This window comes from Podarcis gaigeae, assembly GCF_964106915.1.
Source record: "Podarcis gaigeae genome assembly, chromosome: 14".
Classification (NCBI taxonomy): Eukaryota; Metazoa; Chordata; class Lepidosauria; order Squamata; family Lacertidae; genus Podarcis; species Podarcis gaigeae.
The window spans coordinates 3,765,772-3,787,985 of record NC_139690.1 but is presented as its reverse complement, the minus strand read 5'-3'; the positions used below and the strand labels follow the sequence as shown (position 1 = coordinate 3,787,985).

Below are 22,214 nucleotides of genomic sequence, written 5' to 3'. Positions count from 1 at the left end.
CAGCAAAATAAAAGTTGGTAGTCTTTGCTAATGTTGTTGAAAGCAGGAGCTTTAGCCATGCACATCTGGTCAGCTTGGAGGCATGGTGGAAAGAGAATCTTCTCACAGTAAGGAGGCAATATAAAGAATTGTCTCCTTTTTTGCAGGGCTCTTGCCCAGAGGAGGCAAAGGAAGTGATCACATATAGAAGGTCCTATCTAGGCAGTTCAAAAACTCTCTATGTACAGTGGTACCTCGGGTTAAGAACTTAATTCGTTCTGGAGGTCCATTCTTAACTTGAAACTGTTCTTAACCTGAGGTACCACTTTAGCTAATGGGGCCTCCCACTGCTGCTGCGCCGCCGCTGCACAATTTCTGTTCTCATGCTGAAGCAAAGTTCTAAACCCAAGGTACTATTTCTGGGTTAGCGGAGTCTGTAACCTGAAGCGTCTGTAACCCGAGGTAGCACTGTATTAGTCCTGTGCTTGTGTAGCAAAATATGTATTTGTGATTTGGGCTGCAAACCCCATAGGCAGAAGGAGAGGTCTTGTGTTTTGCAATGTGTTCTGGGAACAAGAAGGAAGAAGGAGATTCTGCTGGGAGCTATGGATGGAAGGAATTCCACCCACAGCAGTGAAGGAACTTAGCATGCAGCAAGGGGGGGGGGCTGGCTTTCCTCATGGCATTATTTGTTTTGTGGTTATTGGCATGCAGTCATACGTGTCATAGCCTTCCATGACTGGGGCACTGGGGTGTGATTCATAGTTAGACAAGTGAGGAGGGACCATGCAGGAGGCTGACCCAACCACACTTCCAGGTTACCTGTGGGCATCACCCAGTAGGGGCTCAAACGGTAGGGCAGGGGGCTAAGGATTGTGTAACTCCTGTTCATTTTATCTCAACATTTTAGCAGAGATGGGTAATCAGCCAGTAAAGCAGGCTGCTCAATATTTGGATCCCTCTTCTATGCCATGCCAGGCTCTGTAAGTTGTAGCCAATAAAGTTGTGCTGGCTCTTACCCAGTGTTGAGCCTAGGTATGGCTATTTACCCCACCCCTTATTGCACATGGGAAGAACACACCACACCTTACTGTGCATTAGAGAAGGACCACAACTCAGTGGTAGAGCATCTTCTTTGCAAGCTGAAGGTCCCAGGTTCAATCCTCAGCATCTCCAGGTAGGATGGGGAATATTCTCTCTTTGAAACCCTGGAGAACTGCTGCCAGTTCTGAGCTAGATGGACCAAGGATCCGACCTCAGTATAAAGCAGATTCATTCTTCACAACACAACAGTATTTGAAGGCATAAAACCCGTAAGCAAATGGAAGATGAATGCATGGAGCAATTAGTTGAGTTCCCCACTCACTGCCTTGAGTGATATTTTTGAGAAGATATTCAATGTGCCAGATCAATGCAATAGCCTCTTAAGCTCTGGAAAAGTTCTTCTTGTTTACTCTAGAGATGTGGTTTGTTTCATAACTGGTTCTGGAAACTAATGCAGGGCAGAATGCACCATCATTTCTGTGTGATTCACAACCCAAGTGGCATCTTGCAAAGAAAAAGGATTGTAGTTTGCGTAGAATTTCACTGTCACCAGCAGAACTGGTTGTAAGGTTTTTATCTGATCTCTTTGTCTGTCTAATCATTCACAAAGAGTTCCCATTCTTCTTCTGCAAGATTCCCCAGTGTCTTCAGAAGACCTCATGCTTAATAAATCTAGCCAAAAGGCTAAAAAGTATTTTCAGAAGCATCCTGGAGAGGGAAATGGGGGGTGTGTGTTTTTTGTTTGTTGAAGAAATTGTATGAGCCACTTAATCAATAAATCTCAAGTGGTATACACAAAATCAGTAAAATAATTATCAACACTATACAAATAAATTTCACAGTATTTACAAATAAGTGCACATAACTAAGTTATATGGTCAGGAAAATTTACTAAAATGAAAGTTTTTTAATCAAGTGTCTAATCCAGTATCAGCCTTTAAATGAAGCAATCCAGGATGCCTTGATGCAGACTAGATTCTTCCTGGCAGTGGAAACAGGGCATGTTTTTTATGTCATTGGGCAGGTTATTAGCTAACTGATTATTCATGACCTGACCTGAGCCCTCCTCTCTATATTTAGAGAGGGGAGGATCTACCTAATTACTGTTAAACTGCTAGTCATGAAACTCCTTATAGAAGTATGGCTAGAAATTGCCAGGAACTGGAGAGAAGTGAAACATCACTCCCTTAAATCTTGGTACAATAGAGTTTGGCAACTTGGATGAAAAGTTGGCCAAGGAGACATTTGTTGACTTTTGTAATAAAACTCAATTGATTGAAAGCCAACACACCTCCCTGGCTTCTTTGCCCTCCTCTACTCCCTCCTCAGGACGCAGGTGGCGCTGTGGGTTAAAGCCTCAGCGCCTAGGACTTGCCGATCGAAAGGTCGGCGGTTCGAATCCCTGCGGCGGGGTGCGCTCCCACTGCTCGGTCCCAGCGCCTGCCAACCTAGCAGTTCGAAAGCACCTCCGGGTGCAAGTAGATAAATAGGGACCGCTTACCAGCGGGAAGGTAAACGGCGTTTCCGTGTGCGGCTCTGGCTCTGGCCAGAGCAGCGATGTCACGCTGGCCACGTGACCCGGAAGTGTCTCCGGACAGCGCTGGCCCCTGGCCTCTTGAGTGAGATGGGCGCACAACCCCAGAGTCTGTCAAGACTGGCCCGTACAGGCAGGGGTACCTTTACCTTTTACCTTTACTCCCTCCTCCAACATCCTGGACACACTAGAGGTACCATAAACATATTCCTTTCCCATTATTTCTTCTGTTATTTTAAATAATAACACTGTTGTTGTAAATTGATTGTTCTGTTTATTGAAAATGAATGTGTGTTTGTGTGTATTATAGAGATAGATCTATCTTCTATCTATATCTATCTATCTATCTATCTATCTATCTATCATCTATCATTTATCTATCATCTATCTATATCTATCTATCTATCTATCTATCTATCATCTATCTATCTATCTATCTATCATCTATCTATCTATCATCTATCATCTATCATCTATCATCTATCATCTATTCATTTAACAACAAGCTGGTGCTTACTGCAACCCACCCTGGTACTTTACACAGATATAAACTGGACTAGGGAATGATCCCAAATCTCAGATAGGTATTTTTTTATTCATCCTCTTTCACAGTCAGAGATAAAGCTGAAACAAAAAAGGTGTAAACACTATATAAATGCAAGTATGTCTGTGCTTAATTGTGAAGAAGAAGGGGGGGAAGCATTTCTAAGTCAATATTGACAAATAAACCCAGTGTGTTGGGTGGGGTTCTTTGCATTTTGTCTGTAGCAATTTTCAAAGTAGGGCATTGGAATGCTCAGAGTTCTCCTGTGGTGGAATATTATTCTTGGCTGTAATATCTCTCCAAGGAGCTGCTCTAATTAATGCAAAACAGTCTGCTTACCACTTAATAAAATACCATGCATTTTTTTATTTAGAAACAAATGACACAAAATAAACTGCTTTTATTTAGCAAAGCCTGTGGAAGGTGTGTTTTAGCCCTGCAAACACTTGAGGGAGTTTTGGCAGCCAGATAGGGCAGGGGAGGGGGCCCCACTGGCCTACAAGCCAGATGCAGCCTCGTGGGGCTTCCCACCCACAGTACAACTTACCTGCCTCACCTCTGCCCACCCCCTTGCTGCAGTGGGGAGGGGTGCTGGAGGGAAATCCCCCTATTGGAACCAGGGCTTGAGAAACCTGCATGAAATCCAGGACTGACATAGTAAGGGATAAAGGGTTTTTTGTGTCAAATGGAGATAAAGATGAGCCCTCTTCCAGGAATGAAGGGGCTGTGGAGCCGTGCCTTTAGCACACCCACTCCAACATCCTTCCAGCTTTATAAACCACAGTTCCCTAGGTTCCCGGGCACAGGGGGGTGTTAAATAATAATAATAATAATAATAATAATAATAATAATAATAATAATAATTTTAAAAAATGGCAATATTTATACCCCTCCCATCTGGCTGGGTTTCCAACGCACATAAAAACATTAAAAAGTCAAACTTCCTGATACAGGGCTGCTTTCAGAATGTCTTCTAAAATAAGTTTTGTAGTTCTTCATCTCCTTGACATTTGGCAGGAGGACATCCCACAGGGAGGGCACCACTGCCAAGATGGCCCTCTGCCTGGTTCCCTGTAACTCACTTCCTGCAGTGTGGGAACCGCCAGAAGGCCCTCAGCGTCCAGGCAGAACGATGGGGGTGGAAACATTCCTTCAGGGATATTGGGCCAAGGCTGCTTGGGGCTTTAAAGGTCAACACCAACCCCTTGAATTGTGTTCAGAAATTACTAGACGCTAGTGAATATCCTTAAGGACCAGTGTTATATGGTCCCAGCAGCCACTCCCAGCCACCAGTCTAACTGCCACATTCTGGATTAGTGTGTATGCAACCTGCAGTGGCCTGTTAACAGGAAAAGGGGTGGGAGGAAATGAAAATAAGTCAGCAGTACATATCTGTCCACCATTTGCAAATGCTAGTTGATGAATCATCTGCCATGTAGCTGATTGATGGGTTAAGCAAATAAATTTCATTCCAGTATTTGTATATTACCAAAAGATCATGATCTATGATTCCATGATCAGCAGAGATGTCTTCTGGAGATATTTGAAGGACTAACTATACCCAGAAGTAAAAACTGCTAGAGTACTGGTCTGCACCTAGTGACTCATTTCCAAATTATTAATTTTGGAGGGTCACTTTCTCATAACAATAAACTCTTTCCTTCCACCCAGCCAACAGAAAATCACAGTTCTTTTCAGATGTTGGTAACTTACACTGCCGCCACCACCCACTGCTTTAGCAAACACATCACTGTGCTCCTTTGAGCATATGGGGTCTGACTTCCAAAGTGGGCAAGCACAGGAGCTTGCTGCAAAGTTACAAAGCTGCGTCTGAAGCCGTCTCCTATTCTTCCCCATGTCCCCTTGCCTCCTCTTCCCTCCAATCCCTCCATTTTCTCCCTTCTGTCACTTTTTAGATTTTGAGCCTCTACAGCAGGGATCTGTCTCCCCTGGTAATGTGCCAAGTGCCACGTAAGAGGAAATAGTTTTATATTGTTTTATTGTTATCGTCAGTATCGTGATTTTTATTTCATTTTTCTTATCCGCCCTTCACTATAAGGTCCCAGGGCAGGTTACAACAATTTAAAACAAATTGCAGTCACAAGATAGGCTGGGTCCTAAAAATATATTTTTCTCAGGTTTCCTATAATGTTTGTGTGGAGTCCTTTTTTGGTTTAAAAAATGATGAGCTGGTACTCATATCTTGGTATGTGTTATGAGTGCCAGCACAAAATGGCTGCTGTAGGCAGCAGAAAAGAGGTGCTGGTGAGTTCTATCACCAAAAAATGCCATCTCTGGCCCACAACCAGCCCACCAGCACCTCCAAACACCTGCCATCTCAGCTACTCCTGATTCAGATGGAAGAGAGAGAGAGCGCGCTGGGCATCCTCTGCATATTGTGGACACCTTGCTCCCAATCCCCTGGTGACAGCTCCCAGCAGCTTTCTAGATGTTAAATAGCATGGGGAACAAGATGGAACCCTGCTGAGCACAACAGGACAACTCCCATGGTGCTCAGCCTCCCATAACTACATTCTGGAAATGGCCCTGGAGGTAGGAGCAGAGCGACTGAAGCACAGGGTTCCCAACCCCCACCTTCATGAGATGCTCCAAAAGGATATCATGGCGCTGAAAACTGCCCGGGAACAAGCAGGGTCACTTTCCACTTACCATCTTTCTCCCAACAACTGAAATCAACCAGGGCTACTAAGGCAGGTTCAGTGGCATGGCCAGCCCTGAAGCCAGACCAGAATGTATCCAAGTTCTCTCCAAGCAAGCCTGAACCTGGACTGTTGCCACCCTTTCTAGTGCTTTGCTCCCAAAGGGGCCATTTGCCAATGTAACAGTTTAGTTTAACTACTGGGCCCAGGGAGATCTTCTTAAGGCAGAAACACACACACACCACACCACCCCCCCCACACATCCAGAGCTACAATACCTCTCAGACAAAAAGGAACCTGTGAAATTCAGAGCTACCTAAAATCCTGTCTTGTGGGCAGATGCAAGAGTGCTGATTATCATTGTGCTGATGGTTATTATTTTTCAAATGGGGCTACTGCACCCCACCCTGGGGTCCCTTGTGAAGAAGGGGGGCTGAAAATATTTCAAGCAAATAGCTAAATGAGGAAAGCCCTGTTAAGTTTTACAGCCTAAAACAGGTCAACAATACAAAAGATTACAACTGCTTTTCTTATAATCTGCTTCTGAAGTCAGAGCGGTGAGTCGTTTTGATGGCTTCTGTTGAAAAGGGGCTTTCGTTGTACTCTTTTTGCCGCCTGCTAAAAACATTTCTGTTTACCCAGATATTGAGAATGTTGGTGTATTCTTAGTTTATTGCTGCTTCCAATTCTTTGGATGTTTTCCTTGTTTTCACTAATAATTTCATTGTATTATTCTTTCTGTAGAATGCCTTGAGGGTTTTTCGGGGGGGGGGGGTTGCAATCACTTGGTATATAAATTTAATTAAATAAATAAAAATAAATAATATGTTTAAAAACAAACAAACTCGGAGATAGCCACATTCCACTTGCAACAGAAAGCCAACCAGCTGACCTGCAAGAGGCAATTTCTCTACAAGCCTCACAGTTCTGACATGATTTGGAAAAGCTCTATTGAAATCAGTGCAGCTCCACTCCAGAATTGTACACCTACTTCTCTAGGCGTAAGCTCCATTGTGCTCAGTGGTGCTTACTTCTGAGTAGGCTTAAACTGTTGTGCTGCAATCCTCTGCTGCAGCCTAACAGTGCTATCCTTAGCACTCCTGTCCTGAAATATGCACATTTACCTGGGAGTAAGCTCCAATTGAGACTGCTAAGGGTTAGCTTCCCACCCTCCTGCCTTTTTGTCAAATCGAACAGCTCAGCCCTATCTAGGCTTGTTACTCGTAAGTAAGTCCTACAGTGGGCCTTACTTCCTAGGACTGGGGTTGCTCTGGATTATCAGAAAACTGCAGGTGCTTCCTAGAGTTTTTGCACCCTCTCCTACATAGTTCCTTATTTATTTTTATTTTTATTTTATTTTAATGAAGGCATCTACCGACTCCACCCAATACCCTGGCGGTAAATCTTCCCGAGTCCTGGCACCCCTTCTGTTGCCTCACAAACAGGATGCCAACGAAACTTACACTAGAGTGCAAACAGAAGCCCTGCTCCCCCCCCCCCACTTTCACCCACTTCTTAAAAGGGAAGGAAAAGAGAAGTGGGGAGAGAGGGAGAGACAGAGAAAGAAAGAAAATGCATTTAAATTCCAAAGCAGTTTCAGGAGTGGTTTCCTAGTCTCTGAGTCAGAAATGTGTTTGTGAAAATGCAGGCTTTTTGTCCCAGGAAGGGAAGAGGAGGAGGAGGAGGAAGGTGGGGGAGGGAGAGGGGCCTAAATCTACATCGGTGGCCCGGCCTCGCTTTACCATTCTCTGCATTTTTCTATTCAAGTCAATGAAGTGCCCTGGGACCCGGGTTTTGATCTAGTCAATTGGAGAAAGTGACAGAATTCTAATATATTTGTTTAATGCTTTTCAATGGGGCCCTTTCACACGTCGGAGGGCTTTTTGCGGGGGAGGGGGAAATGAAGCCCCGAGCTGAAGAGAGAAAGCCAAAAAGAAAGAAAGAAAAAGGTTTTGTGCCCTTTCTCTCCTTCCTGGTCGTTTTTCTTTCTTTCGCACGCCCCCATCCTCCGAACAGCCTTCGAATCTGGCACAACGACATATTCCATAACTTCTTGAGCGCCGGTTTCAAGTGATCTTGGAGAGGAGACGGCATTTTTCTTTTTCTTTATCCCCCCCTCCTCTTTTCTTTTTTCCTTCCTCCTCCCGCTCCTCCCCATGCCTCGAAAAGTAGGGGAAGTAAAAGAAACAGCTGTGAAGTTATTGTCAGCTCCTAGAGTTGGACTCAGAGGCTATTGTCAGCCCACGGCAGGCGGTCCAAAGCCTCCTTTTTACAGGCTGTAATTGAAACATATTAATTAGATAATTTGTTGTTGGTTTAAAAGAAACAAATACAGCCCCTTCAAGGCTTCGCAGACTGGCATTTCTTCTCATGCGGCCCCACCCCGCGCCTCGCACCGAAAAACACCCTCCACTTGCCTTCTCGATGTGTGCGTGAGTGCACATATATGCACACTAAGAATTTAATAACTCTTCCTTTGAAATTGAGCAGAATACAAACAAACAAACAAACAAACCTCTTTATTATTCCTTATTAAGAGGCACCCGCTTCTCTGCGCATCCTCCCTTTGGACAAAGACTTGGAAGGCTGGATGTCAAAACCTACCTGGGTTGAAAACACAAGGACGAACCAGCAAACTTCCCAGAAAGTAGGCTCGCTTGCAGTGTCAAATTACTGCTGCTTTGGGTTGCAATTGGTTCTTTTCTACTGGGTGGAACCGGCCAAGCTGTTGTTGAGGTCGCCGTTGTTGTTGTTGTTACCACTATTACCATTTTATTATTAAGGAGGGGGGGGGACAGCCCGAGCTTATTCAGTGGAATTAGACAAGGGGGGGGAGAGGAAAAGGAATGGAAAAAGTAGTTTCCTTCAGGTGCGCTATTGCAAGGAAGGCATACTGAAAAAGTACACTAGAACCGGGATGCGCAAGAACTGCACGCTGTTGCGCATCCTTCCTTGCGCCAGGAAACTCTCTGGGTCCTGCGAGCGCTTGACTGTACAGCTTTACCTCATCGCGCTGCATTTCCAAGCATGTTCCCACCCAACTTAAACCAAATTCTGTTTGGCATTTGAGTTCCATCACATCCTCCTATACAGCTAACGGACGAAATATACTTGTGACATGTACCTAATCCTTTGCGGGTTTACTCGGAGGTCACCCCCCCCCCATACACAAAATAAATCACAGCTTGATATAATCCGGTGGCAACTTTGCATGGACGTTTAGCGTGACTTTATTTAATTTTAATGGATCTCTCTTAAACCCATCCGCCTTTGGGTGGTGACTTTTTGGAGCCCAGCCACATCGGACAGTTTGTGTGGTGCTTTGAAGCCGACAAAAAGCGAGTGGGGGGGGGTTGGGGTCCTGGACTCCTTCCGCTTTTTACGTTCACCAAGACAAAGAGTAGAAGAGTTCCTAAAATCCACATTCTCGGCCATTCCTGCTCTGCGGGTGCTCCTCCATCCCGCTTATAGATGAAATTGATTCAAACGACAGCGCAAGTATTTAGCTACACAGAGTGAAACGGGGGTCGGGATTTTGTGGTTAGTGGTGGGTGATTTTTGCTGCTCTTTGGCTGCTCCTGTTGCGTGAGACTCCTCAGTCTCATGCTCTCCACTTTTCACGGCAGGCCAACACGGAAGCTTTTCCGAACCCTAAACCATGGGGGTAGCTGGGGGCGGGGGGAGCTCCCCCCCAACTAGAAAATAAATAAAAATAAGTAAATAACCAATCTCGTCGCAGATAACTCGGTTCTCCCTCCCCCCCCCCAACATAAATCGTGGCTACGCCCATGCCCTAAACCTGAAGTTTTAAAACAATTCGACGGTTAAAATCGCAGCCTGAGTTTCTGGAGTGCGGGGAAACAGCAGAGGACTCACTCAGGCTGGATCCTACACACACTTACCTAGAACTTAGTCAAGCCTATTGATTTGCTTACTCCCAAATGCGCGCTGTGCTGAAATATCGCCGCTTCTCTGCCCGTTTACTCGGAAGTAAAGTCCTACTCAGTGTTGCGCGAGGATACGACTTACTCCCAAGTAAATGCGTGTGGGATTGCATCCCTGTGCAGACTTTTAGCTTGGAATTCTCCATGGAACTAAGTGGAACTTACTTTCAAGTAAATAGGCACAAGAGCGGCTTGCAAAATCGCTTTCGGCTTAACGATTTAGGGATCGGGAGATGTAAGCGTCTCTCGTCGCTTGCGTCCCGATTGGAAGTTAAACCCCACTGATTAATGTGGAAGAGGCTCTCGCCCTACCCAGACCTGGGCCGTGGCTTGTTTGGGAAAACTTTGTGGCGTGAGGCGGGGAGAGCCCGTTGATCCAGTGACGCGTCTTGAATGCTTTCCCCCGAGGCTGATCGTGGCGATAGAATCGTGGGTTGGGTTTGATGAATGGGGCGCGTTGTCTCCATTCTGACAGCCTTTAGCAGCTCGGCGCATTTTAATCAACCCAGTGGATTTGCACACGCGCACACCCCGGCATCTCTCCACTTGGAAGATCCAATTTGGAGAAGTCCCTTTGGCGAATGGATCCCTGGGATCCGCCGCACGAGAAGTTCAACATTCTCGCTTTCCCCTCTTCTCCGCTGCCCCCGAAAGCACCGCGTTACATTTTGGATGGGAAATTATCCATCCCTTGCCCTCAACCCTCCAGTGCCTCCCAGCTGCAGATTCAAAAGATTGGGGGGGGGATGGTCATTTAAAATTGAAATGTTGAGAAGAATTCTCCCAAACTGAGGTCTCACCAGACTGTCGCTTTTTAAGCACTTCGGAATCTCTGTGGTGCCATCCACAGTCTACATACTCCGAAGCTGGTTCGGCTAAGATCGATAGGTCTGCTCCAAAACTGCTCTGAATTATCTAGACAGATCCAGATTCAAATTATATCGTTTAAACGAACCGATTTCAAAGGCTATGGGTTTTTTCAAGAGAAAGCATTAAAATCTACTGCTTGAAAGTTCTGCCAAATAAGAATATTTGATTGTCACTGTGTGTATTCCATCACACACATACACATTCTGATGGAAATTAATCATAGCTATGGTATGCACACTACCCCGAGAATAAGTAAAAAGTATGGCCAACGTCCGAGTAACTATTCAAAGGATTGGGCTCCACGTGAATTTGACATGGAGGAGGATGACAATGCACAGATGCATGCAGATGCATCGTTTCTAGCAGAGGCAAATAAGGAAAGAAACACGCATTAGTTTGGCAGGCGGGCGCTGCCATCCCGGGAGGTGTCTGGCGAAAAGGTAAAACTGGAAGGAATCCAGAGGATGGAATCCTCACTCCCACAAAGGGGAAAACGCATCTGGGCTTTTATGAGAAAGAACTGCAGTCCGATAGTGTAGCATTCTGCAAAAATTAGTCATGACTAATTCCCATCGAATGCAATAAGATGGGATCTATTCACGCCAAAGCTACTCGGATGAGATCTCTGTGGCAATTCTGCTGATTCAGACGTCAAGTCCCTTTGAGTTTGGTGGGTTTTACTTCCTCTTCTGCATGTGCTTTAGGATAGCAGCCTTAACTGAGCATCTTTGGCTGAATTGTGCCCAAGACTCGTAATGTTTTGCTTATACCGTCTTTAGCAAACATATTCCTTTCAAAGTTCGTTACGAGGCATATCATGACGTGTGAATCAGAATCAAGAATCACACGCATATTTCCTACTAATTAAACCTTTTCATTTGTGCTTTGTATCAGTAATATCTTGAGAATATATGAACGAATGCATTATGAAGGATTAGAGGAAAGTAGGAAGTCGTCCCCACTTCCATTAATTGCCGCTTAATCTATGTCAAACCCATGGATTTCAAAGGAAATGTGATTACACACACACACACACACACACACACACACACACACACACTCACACTTGTTCTTCAGGCTGTTTCCTTCTTCTCCCGGGAGAGCTTCTATCTCTCCTCCGCCCCCGCTTGTTTATTTATGTCCTATCCACGTTGAAACAGCGCAATTCTGCAATGCATCAAATAAGGGACTTTTCTGCTGAAAAAGACGACCAATGAGGTCCCATCCTGGCTTTACATATTTTAATGAGAAAATATTATTTGGACGGCTAGTTTCATAATTTAACGTAGAGACTTTAAAAAATAAAAAACCCAAACAATTGTCCGAAAACAGGCATGCTGGGAGGGAAACAGGAACATTAATATTTTAAATATCATGCTCGGTTCTGTACAGGAATTAAACAAAAACAAAAACCCAACAACGACACATGGCCCGATCCAGCGGGAAGTTCTCTTGCAAAAGCCCCCTTGAAATTGCGGGTGCGCAAGAAGAGAGCACACCCGTGAGCATTTTTTCTTTCCCCCGCTGCTCTCGCGCCTGCTTCCTTCCTGCCAGATCGGGCCATCGGGTTCTTACAGCTTCTGCACCTCGTTTTGCTTTTCGCCTTTTAACTTAAGCGGTTCAAAAACGGACGGATTCCAGCAAACTACCTACAGCTAGGAAAGGGTTACATCGAACGAAAGTGCATTTTACACAGTTGGTCATCATTCCTATTCACAGACATGTACAGTTTATCCCTCCTAGTTCCCCCTCCCCTCCTCAGTTTTTCTCAGTACAGTAGTTCCGACAGAAAAGAAGGGTATTTTTAATGGGCGTTCCTCTTAGGCCTCTCAGTTGCCACGTTTAAAACTCAAACTGGAAGTCTGAATCTCATTTGGTACTGGATCTGGTTTCCCTCGTTAAAAACATAATCCATGACTTAAGAAAAATCATCGAAACAGTCAAAAGATTAGAAAATCACTCCCCTTCTCAACTCGGAAAGTAAACTTTCACATTATAAGAGTTATAGAAAACGGGCCAGGGTATGGGGGTTCAGGGTGGCGTTTAAACGACTTCGTAAACATAACGGACCCGATCCAGCCAAAGTTATGCACTTCAGTAAACAGCGCAGTCCTATGGGCGTTTCCTCAGAAGTACGTCTCGCTGTAGTCAGCAGAGGCTGTACGTACGCGCGGATAGGATCGCATCTAAATTAGCTCTTAGTTTGTGTGCGTATTCCCCAAAGAAAAGTTAACAGCAGCCGGATCCAAAGTCATGCTTAATCGGAGATAAATCTCACAGGGTTGAAAAAGTATTTACTCCCGAAAACCTCAGGCCTAAGGCTGCAATCTTCTGCAGATTTACCTGGGAGTAAGTCTCATTTGGAAACGCACACAGAATTGCTCTGAAAATGTCCCATTAAAATAAATGGGACTTTTTTTTTAAGCAGTTGACTTTGGTTCGATCGGGCATCCTCTTTTTTCACAGGGACATCCTCCTCTGCCTCGGAGCCTGTCCCCCACCTTTGCCGGAGCACAATTTTTGCGGGAAAGGCCGGAGTTGGGATGGGGGTGTCTTAAAAAAAGCCTTAAATGGAAAGCAAGGGCATGGGGTTTGGAGGTTTCAGAGAGAGCGAGAGAGCGACCCTTTCAGTGCATGGCGTCCCCCTGCCCAAAGAACCTTTTAAAAGTTGGACAACAAACCTTGTGGAGAAGTCTCCAAAGTGAAACCAATTTGTGGGGGAAAGAGGGGGAGGGGAGGGGGGAGAGGGAAGAAGCATCTGTGTGATAGCTGTGGATTTTTATCTCCATTCTTCCCCAAGAGAAATCCTGCCCGGGCTGCGGGGTGGGGGAGGATGGAGGAGAGACAGAAATGAACAAACAAATTTGATTTTGCCTTTCTCCAGCATGGGCCTGCAATTGCGTTGAGACGCACCGAGTTCTTCTGGAAGCCGAGTGCCCAGGAGTGGGAGGGAGATGGTAAAGTCTTTTTCTTTTTTGCAGGGGGGGCGGTATTTAAACCCAAAGCACGCACCGCTCAGTCCCTTCCGACGAATAAATATAGCAGGCGGGTGGACCAGGAAATTTGAGGAGGGTCAAAATAAAGGAAAACGTCGTCGCCTTGGGGGTTTGACGGGTGGGATGAGGGGTTTTCCTTTCCTGCTGTCTCCCCCACTCCGCCAGCCTCCCTCCCTCAGACCCGGGTGTCAGTGGACGGCGACCACAGCGTGGAGGGCGGAGGGCGGGCTGGTCAGGGTCTCGCTGGGAGTGGCGGGGCTGCTTTGGCTGGTGGCCGTCTGCGAGGACGTGGGACTGAGCGAAGGCGGCGAGTTCGAGAGGATGGTGGGGATGGGCGCGGGCAAGGCGGGCAAGGCGGGCACTGCGGCGGCCGGCGTGGGTTTAATGGGCACCGGGATGGCCGGCAAAGTCTGCCCGGCGCCGTGGCACAGCGGCTTGAGGGGGACCCCGTAGGCGGCGCTGTAATCGCCGCTGGCCATGGAGATGGGGGTCGCCGTCTCGAGCATGCCGGAGCCGTACACGTGGGGCCAGCCGGTGCCCACCGTCGTCAGCTGGTTGGGGAGCGGGTAGGCGCCGGGCATGGGCTGCATGGTGGAGAAGGCCAGCCCGCCAGGCATCTTGTACTCGCGGGCGATGATGTTTTCGATGGCGAAGGGGTGCTTGAAGCCCGACGGCTGGGAGACGCCCAGGTTGTAGGGCGGCATCTGGGGCAGGTGGGAGCCACCGGCGGCCAGGGCGCTGAGGCGCAGCTTGGCTTGCTGCTGGAGGTACTGGGCGGCTTCCGACGGTTTGGAGGGCGCCAGCGGGTCGGACTTGAGGACCTTGAAGCGCTTGCGGCGCCGCAGGAAGCTGCCGTTCTCGAACATGTCCCCGCAGCTGGGGTGCAGCGCCCAGAAGCTGCCTTTGCCCGGCTGGTCCGGCCGTCGAGGGATTTTGATGAAGCAGTCGTTGAAGGAGAGGTTGTGGCGCAGCGAGTTCTGCCAGCGCTGCGTGTTCTCCCGGTAGTAGGGGAAGCGGTCCATGATGAACTTGTAGATCTCGCTCAGCGGCAGCATCTTCTCCGGGGAGCTCTGGATGGCCATGGCCGTCAGCGAGATGTACGAGTAAGGAGGCTTCTGGTCACTGTACGTGTTGCGGCCCGGCCGAGGCATGGTGGCGGCGGCTCGGAAGAGATCTGCAGAGGCGGGGGGGGGGATGATTGAGGAGAGGGGCGGTAAGAGAGCTCGCGTTAAGCAAATAGATCTCTATATCTATAGCGGGGTGGGGCAGAAAGTAGTTTACAGGTGAAAGCGGGGATTTTCTAGGCTTCTGTCTCCTTGCTTTTCGCGGCGAGAGCCTTCAGGAGTGGGCAGTCTGCTAGGGTAATATCTGAGAAAAGCCCCCCCCCCCACGCGCACAAGAGAACGGGAGGGGGGCTTCACCTCCAACTCAAGAAGTTATACTGACAGACCAAAACCACCGCCCCTCCTCAGAAACTGTAGCTCGGGGCATTAGGAGTGATCCATCCCTCATTTTCCACCAAAATAAATGCATCATTGTTGATGATAATAATCGGTTTCACGGCGCTTTCCCGGTGCTTGCCCTGTAGGAATTCTTACAAACCGATCCTCCTTTCTTTTTTTAAAAAAAACACAAAAAACCCTCCATTACTCGTGAGTAAACGCTGAGGAGTTCAAAGGGACTTGCTTCCTCGCCACTGTTGGAGAGACAGGTTCCCTCCTCCTCCGACCATTATAGCGATGGTTTCAAAGTACAAAAATTTATTCCGATTCGCCCCCACCCAGCCCCCATGAAAGCATAAACTCCCTTCCAGAGTCCATCTCTCCCTCCATCTCTCCCTCCCTCACTCACAAACACCATCACACCATCCGGACCGCAACTCATAAAAGTTCACTCCCTCCCCCTGCCGTCAGGTACGAGGGACGCAACGGGACAGCAACCCACGCGGGAGCGGGGGCACATTTCTTCCCAGTTTCCCTCCCCGTTTCCAAACTTCCTCCTCGGCGGAGCCTCTGACCCGCGCAGCTGAAGAGCCATCCGAGAGGAGCAAGAGCTCCTCCGCTCGCCCCCTCTAACATCTCCGGCTCACCTTAACGCTGCCTCCAGCCGAGAGTCCGCATCCGGGGCCCGCTCCTCACCGACGCCTGCCCGCTGCTGTCCCCCGGACCAGCTCGCTGCTTCCCTGGGCTCCGACGGAGGGGCTGAGGGAAAACCTGGAGGTCCGTTCCCCGCGCAAGCCGGCGTGGAGCGGGGCTGGTCCGGCTGTGGGCAGCCCCGGAGGAGAGATCGAGGCGAGCCGATCGAGGGCTAGCCAGGCGCTCCTTCTCGGCGGGCTCAGCAGCCCGAGCTAAGTAGCTGCTGCCGCCGCCGCCGCTTCCTCCATCTCCTGCCTCCCAATCATCTGCTGGTTGCATGCGGCGACTGGAGCAGAAAAGACCCCTGTCGGGGCGCTTCATTAGCGTGCCACTTCTTCTCTATCATATGACAATCGCCTTGGGAGGAGGGAGGAGGGGAGGGGGGAGGGAGGATGAAGGAGAAGCCAGGAGGAGGAGGAGGGGGGGGAGAGGAGGGGGGAGAGAGAGGCGCAAGAGGGCTGGCGGAAAGGCATAATCTGGTTCCATTGACACCTATTTACACGGACACCTTGGGCCAATGGGAAGCAGTGCCATCGGAAGCCAAAGCGCAGCCGCCGGAATGGAAAAGGGGTGAGGACCGCAGCCCGCGAAGGATGTGTGCGAGGGAGACGCAGAGAGGGGTGGGGGAGAGGGGGCGCGAGCAACCGTGCGAGTCAGCCAGCCCGGGTTGTGTGCATGCGGAGTATTTGGGCGCAGGGACTTGGCGGGGCGCTTCGCCCGCAATTCACACTTACAAATGAAGCAACTGAGAGGCTGGAGGGGGAGAGAAGGGGGCGGCGGATGGGGAAGCCGGAGGAGGGATGTTTGACGTGGCAATTGCTTGCCTGGCCTATTCTGCTTGTTCGACATTGTTCCCTGATTTGTATTGTTAGCTAGCTTCAGGCTGGGCCCCCTGTCCCGTCCCGCGCCGCCCCCCACCCCGCCCCCCGTTCCCGGCGAGGGCTCCCCTTCCCCCTCCCTCCCCCCCCCCGCTGGAAAGGCCTTTCTCTCGCCCAAATCCGAGCCAGCTCTTGTCTTGGCGTTTCTAAGGACTCTTTTTAAGAAAAGGGGAAACTCTCTTGTGTTGGGTGCGCGCTCGGAGTTTGGCGGCGTTTGGGTCTGTTTGTTTTCGAAGCGCAATCGCTTTCCAGCCCTGTCTTTCCGTGGTGGAATAAATCACGCTCTGGGTCGGGGGATGAGTTATTTATTTAAGGGCGGATTTATTTATTTGCTTGGGAGACGGTCCAGCCACATGTTAAGCCACTTTGAAGTCCCCCCCCCCCGTGGATTGCCAGGGAGGAGGGAGAGCTTAAGCACATGCACGCTGCCGAAATCGGGCCGGAGAGTGGGGAGAGAGAGACTTAGAACTGTGTTCGGATCCCTCCCGTGTTTTGTTTTATTATTTGAGGGGTTGGGAATGTTCTCTTTTTTTCTTTTTTGGAATCTTCCTCGCTAAGAAAGGCCAACTTTTCATCCCCATTGAGAGACCCATCACTTTTAAAAGCAGCGAAGATCTCCCTCGCTGCTTTCTTCCTCCTTTCTGGCAATTTGCCCTCTAAGGAGGCATGAGGAGCGGAGAGAGATAGGAGATCGCCTATCTCTGCTGCTGCTTCATCTTCTTCAAATTAATGTTGGTGCCTGCTAAACAGTTAAGGAGGTTTCAGGTAGGCTCGGGAATTGCATGTGCACGATCCTGCCTAATCAAAGTACTTGTTGCAGTGGATGAGATTTTAGGCCATTTCACCATTTCACTGAAATTAAGGGAACTTGAAAAGTGGCTGGATCGTGAGTTATGTGCATGCACGCATGAATGAATAATCTTATGATCCTATGAAAAACGGATCCGCTGAATTGGTCTACCTTACCTAACTGGCATTTCTTGTTTACGTGTAAAGAAGGCACTCGGGTATGTTTACAGCGCGTCTATAACAGCAAACTATTTAACAACGCGATCCTGTGTATGTCTACTCAATGGGATTTACTCCTAGGTAAGTATAGATCTTAGTACATAAAGTCTCAATTGTATTGTTGGGACTAGGATCGGGACGTTATTTCACCTGTTCCGTGCGATCCAGTAGCAGGTTAAGCTGAAGTATCTAGATATCAGCAGATTTTTGTCGCGATCAAAAATGTATTACATTCAGTAGGCACCCCAGGTAAAGTAAGTGCCGTGGATTCTCGTGAAACTTCCCACAAGCGTAATTAGGATTAGATCCTTTCGCACGTTCCTTCTTTATTGTGTACACCAGGATCGTAACGCGTGGGGAATACATGTGAGTCCTCTGAGACTCGGGATTGGCCTCGACTCCGTTAAATGCTTGTGGCAAACCTGGTTTCGTAGTTCAGTAACGTGTGAAAGGACAACCTACATGTACACTGCGTCTCACCCGAGTTGTGGAGCTCTCCAGCGTCTCCACGACATCCGCCAAGGCTCTGGTCCTCGCCGGGGGAGGGGGAGGATCAAAAGGATCGCTCAAATCTAAATAAAGACTTTACACTCTTGAGGTGGTGACCTACTTCTGTATTCCCGTGTAAATCACTTACACACCTCTTGTGTGACTGTTGATACGACGCGGCGAAAGTGACAGGTGAGCAGTTCAACACGTAGAGCAACGGGTTTAAAAGTCGTGCGAAAGCGATATTCTAAGAAGAGATTGCAGAACAAAAACAACAAACCCACCGCACCCCAAATCCTCCCCTCTAATGTAGCTGCAGACTTCGGAAAAGGCGAACGCGCCACGCTTGGAAGGGATGCTTGAGAAAGGACTCAGGCAGCGCCCAGCGTGGAACCTCGACATGCCCTGGGGTTGGGATCTGGGGGCATCCGACTTTCAGAGGACAGCGCAGTCGCCGCCGTCTTACATGCCCACCTTCCTTTAGCGCCCAAGTTCTCCGAGACATTCCATTAAAAGCGAACCAAACGTCCGGCTGGAAAAGGGCAAGGAAAATGACGAGAGTGCGGAGTTACCTCTCTTACCAACAAACCCCAGAACCTCTCCTTTTCACGAAATATGCCCCCAGTATAATTAAGAAACAGTTTTTAATACTCTTGGGCAGATTTTATTCTTACAACGAGCCTATAGAGTAGGCCAGTAATATCTTCAGCACAGGAAGACGAACAGGGCCTTTTTGGGTTTTTTAACTCAGGGGAAACAGGTGCAAAGAGGACCGATGGGGCCCGCAGGAAACTTATTAAACGGTCAAACGAAGTGGCAGCGAACAGCTGAAATCATTCTTAAAAATTGTCTTTGGTGACCCAGGTTTCAAAATATACATTTTAAAAAACAACATATGGGAGGCAATAGAGGTTTAAGACACGCCGAAGGAGGTATAGGTCTTTCCCCTAACTCATAATGATCCGGTGGAACGCCTTGCCACTTGACAGTTCCATCGGCATCCACGCAAATTTAAGACGAGGCAAAAATGGGCGGGGGTCAGGGTTGCTGTCATAAATGCAGCTTTTTGGAATACCTCATCCTGTAGGATGCGAGCCAGAGAGATCAGCAGATGAGACCTAATTAGGAAACCCTGAAGGTGGTACCACGTAGCTGCTGGTTCGCTATTCTAGAAGGAAGATCCGGACCGAAACGACTCCGAGCGGGTTCAACGTGACAATTCCAGACTGTCCCTTCACCTCTGTCTCGCACCTAAAGGCTCCAAACCTAGACGCAGTTCTTTGGGAGTGAACATCAGGAACTCGCCCCTGCACACTCTCCACACCACACTGTCTTATTTTTATTTTATTTCTAAATGACATTGAGTTTTTTTAAAAGAAAAGGAAAGGAAAGAAAAGAGAGTGGATCGTTTATTATAAACTCTCTTCTCTCTCTCTCTCTCTCTCTCTCTCTCTCACACACACACACACACACACACACACACACACACACACACCACATTAACTGCATTTTCGTTGCTGGTCAATAACTCACCAAAACGTAACTTAAACACGACGAATTTAGGAGATTAAACAATTTCATTAATATTGAAATGGCGGCGGAGCCGGAGCGCGGCCGCTTGAGATGCACACACACGTTTTTCAATATTAACAGAAGTACTTGAAGAGAAGAATAATGTCACCTTCTTAATTCAGGAAAAATAAAGCGTCGTCGTGGGGCTGGGGGCGGGGTGGGGGGGTGCGACGAGAGCGAGAAGAAAGAAGAGAAGAAAGGGACCCTAAGCCCAAATTTCTTGCGCAACGTTGTATCTACGGATTCTTAAATTGCATCTTGAAAGAGATCTTTCTTATAGATCCTGCCGTACTTGGGTGGAGTACCGCATTGTTTTTGTATGTGTGTGTAATTGGGACACACGCGCACGCGCGCACCTTTATCCAAACTGGACCAGAGCAGTAAACACTCTGCATCTCTACGGGAGAAGGAGCGCAAAATTATTTATCCAAGTCCGAAACCACCTTGGGAAGATTCATTGCGGTTATTGCATAGGATAAGTCCCTCTCCTATTTAAAGCTTCCATCCCATGGACACTGCGCTGGACACAGTAAGCTGCCCACTGAGCACTGTGGGACTTGCTTCCTGGTGACCACGCACAGGGTTGAGCTCAAAGGGAAGCAACGGTTCTGACAGCAAGAGGGAATGCTTTGCGCACGTGCCGAGGAAGGGGCGCAGACACCGCCCTGGCGAACGTCTTTTTGGCTTTCCCCGGGAAAGACGGGCGCCCTCGATGGGGGCTGAGCTGCTTCCGCGGCGCTGTAGAACCTCCACATGCCAAGCAGTGCACCTCTGAATGCCGGGGACAGAAAACGAAAGCATGGCCATTACCTTGACGCCCTCCCTGAGCGCTGCAGGACATCTGGTTAGGCCAGATGGACTTTTTTGGTCTGATCCAGCCGGGTAATTGTTGGGTTGCTCTTGGAAGTAAAAGGAACCAAAGCTTTAAAGGAGTTCCTTTTGTTTCACGGTTTATATGCTAACCTCCCCAAGCAGCGCTTCCGCTCTTTTCTCGTAAAGGTCCAGGGTTTTGTTCCTAGGACATTTCTCTAGTGGAGCAACGGAGTCCCAAAATTATTCCAGTGTCCTAAACAGCAGAAATCTAAATTGCGAAGTTGGTGGGGGTGGGGGGTTCTTCCTGCATCCAGAGTTTGGGATTCTCTTTTGGGGTGTGTGGGAGACCCATGGACGTAAATAAGTTTATACACACAGTCATACAAGCTATTAAGGCTATACCTCTCTTCCCCAGACCTAACAGCATGTCCCAATCTATGAACTAATTATGAGTAAAAATGTCGTAGTGCTTCAGTCCGCCTTAAGAAACCCACATTAGTTCTGCGGGTAGTCACGCATTATCGCTTCAAAAATTCAGATCCACAAACCACTTAAGCCTACTGCCGGGCTTTTCACGTGATCCATGCTTCCCCCCAACGCACACACAAATAAAGAGTTAATACATTAATTTACTAATCATTACTGTAAAACCACATGCTGTACTTCGGACAAGTTATGAATAAAAGAGAGAAAGCATCGCGATCCGGAAAGCTGTTGACTTGTCTGCAGAACCCATCAGCCCAGCCTGACTGTTGGTGTATTTACCCCGAAGCAAAGTAGCAGCCAAATGGTCACTTTATTTGAGAATATAACTCAATAAGAAATAACTGGGAATTACTTCTGAGTAAATTTGCACGAGGCTTCCGGAGATCATGAGTACGTTTTTTGTTTGTTTGTTTTTTTAAAAAAGAATTTCCCATTAATTTCCGGGGCTTTCTTCCGAGTAACAGTGCCCTCCTTCCTCAGAATTGCACGGATTTTAATAGGGCTCTTCCCCACCCTAAGAAGGGGTACAGATTCTAAAGCACGTTGCCACTGCATTCAGGAAACCTTTACGCGTAAAAATGTATAGGGTTGAGGCTCAGGGTTCTGTGCGTCACTTTGGAAACGGAGAAGAATTTTCCTGATTGTCTCTCAAACTCCTTTCACTCATTAAAAATATATATATATATTTTCCCAAATCCATCCTCTCAGTTTTAAAATGTTAAGCGAACGCCTCAAATGTTATTTTGGGTTTGGAGACACGAAGGAATCACTCGCCAAAGGGGGAATCAACCTCTATTCTGTAGGAAATCAAAACAAATAGACTTGGAGGTGGGGTGAAGAATGTGGGTGGGAGGGTGGGAGGAAAGAAATCTTATTCAAATAAGGAGCTCAGGGGAAGTGTTGGGAAAACTGTATAAAAACCCACATAAGTCAATTATATCCAATGGAAATCCGTCGGGCGCAGGGAGCATTCAAGGCGCTCCCGCGGACCACCTTTCTGCATGCATGGAGAGTTCGCTTTAAGCCTCCTTTCCCACAAGTTAGACCACACACGTTTTCCAGATTTGGCAATAATTTATGCTAATTTCCCCTCCATAAATCCACAATTCGCTTCAGTGGCGAGCCGGGGAGGGAGGGACGGAAGGCGAGGCGAGGCGAGGCGAGGCAAGGCAAGGCAAGGCAAGGACAAAAAAGTGACAAGCACCACAATATTGATTTTTGGGGATGTGTTTACACGCAGATGCGTTGCTGGGGGGGATGCC

The 22,214-nt window shown here is 48.0% G+C and overlaps 1 protein-coding gene and 1 long non-coding RNA gene across 3 annotated transcripts in view; one reads left to right on the top strand and one right to left on the bottom strand.

The window, feature by feature from the left end:
• Positions 1-12,349: 12,349 nt before the first annotated feature.
• Positions 12,350-20,492, bottom strand: FOXB1 (forkhead box B1). 2 transcript variants are annotated; one of them, XM_083712251.1, is made up of 2 exons: positions 20,464-20,492; positions 12,350-14,745 (listed from the first exon to the last, which is right to left on the bottom strand). In XM_083712251.1, the coding sequence occupies exon 2, from the start codon at positions 14,720-14,722 to the stop codon at positions 13,760-13,762; it is 963 nt and encodes a 320-aa protein (XP_083568377.1). In that variant the 5' UTR covers positions 14,723-14,745; positions 20,464-20,492; the 3' UTR covers positions 12,350-13,759. The 2 variants fall into 2 exon arrangements, with proteins under 2 accessions (XP_083568377.1, XP_083568376.1); XM_083712250.1 differs by lacking the exon at positions 20,464-20,492 and adding an exon at positions 15,661-16,047.
• LOC310831574 overlaps positions 16,262-22,214 on the top strand; it is a 39,870-nt gene continuing 33,917 nt past the window's right edge. The window contains exon 1 of the long non-coding RNA XR_014557906.1: positions 16,262-16,276. This is a non-coding gene — a long non-coding RNA (uncharacterized lncRNA). The remainder of the gene's footprint in view (positions 16,277-22,214) is intronic.

Excerpts from the sequence above, each read along its gene's own strand:
- FOXB1 (XM_083712251.1), bottom strand. The coding sequence starts at position 14,722 with ATGCCTCGGCCGGGCCGCAACACGTACAGTGACCAGAAGCCTCCTTAC.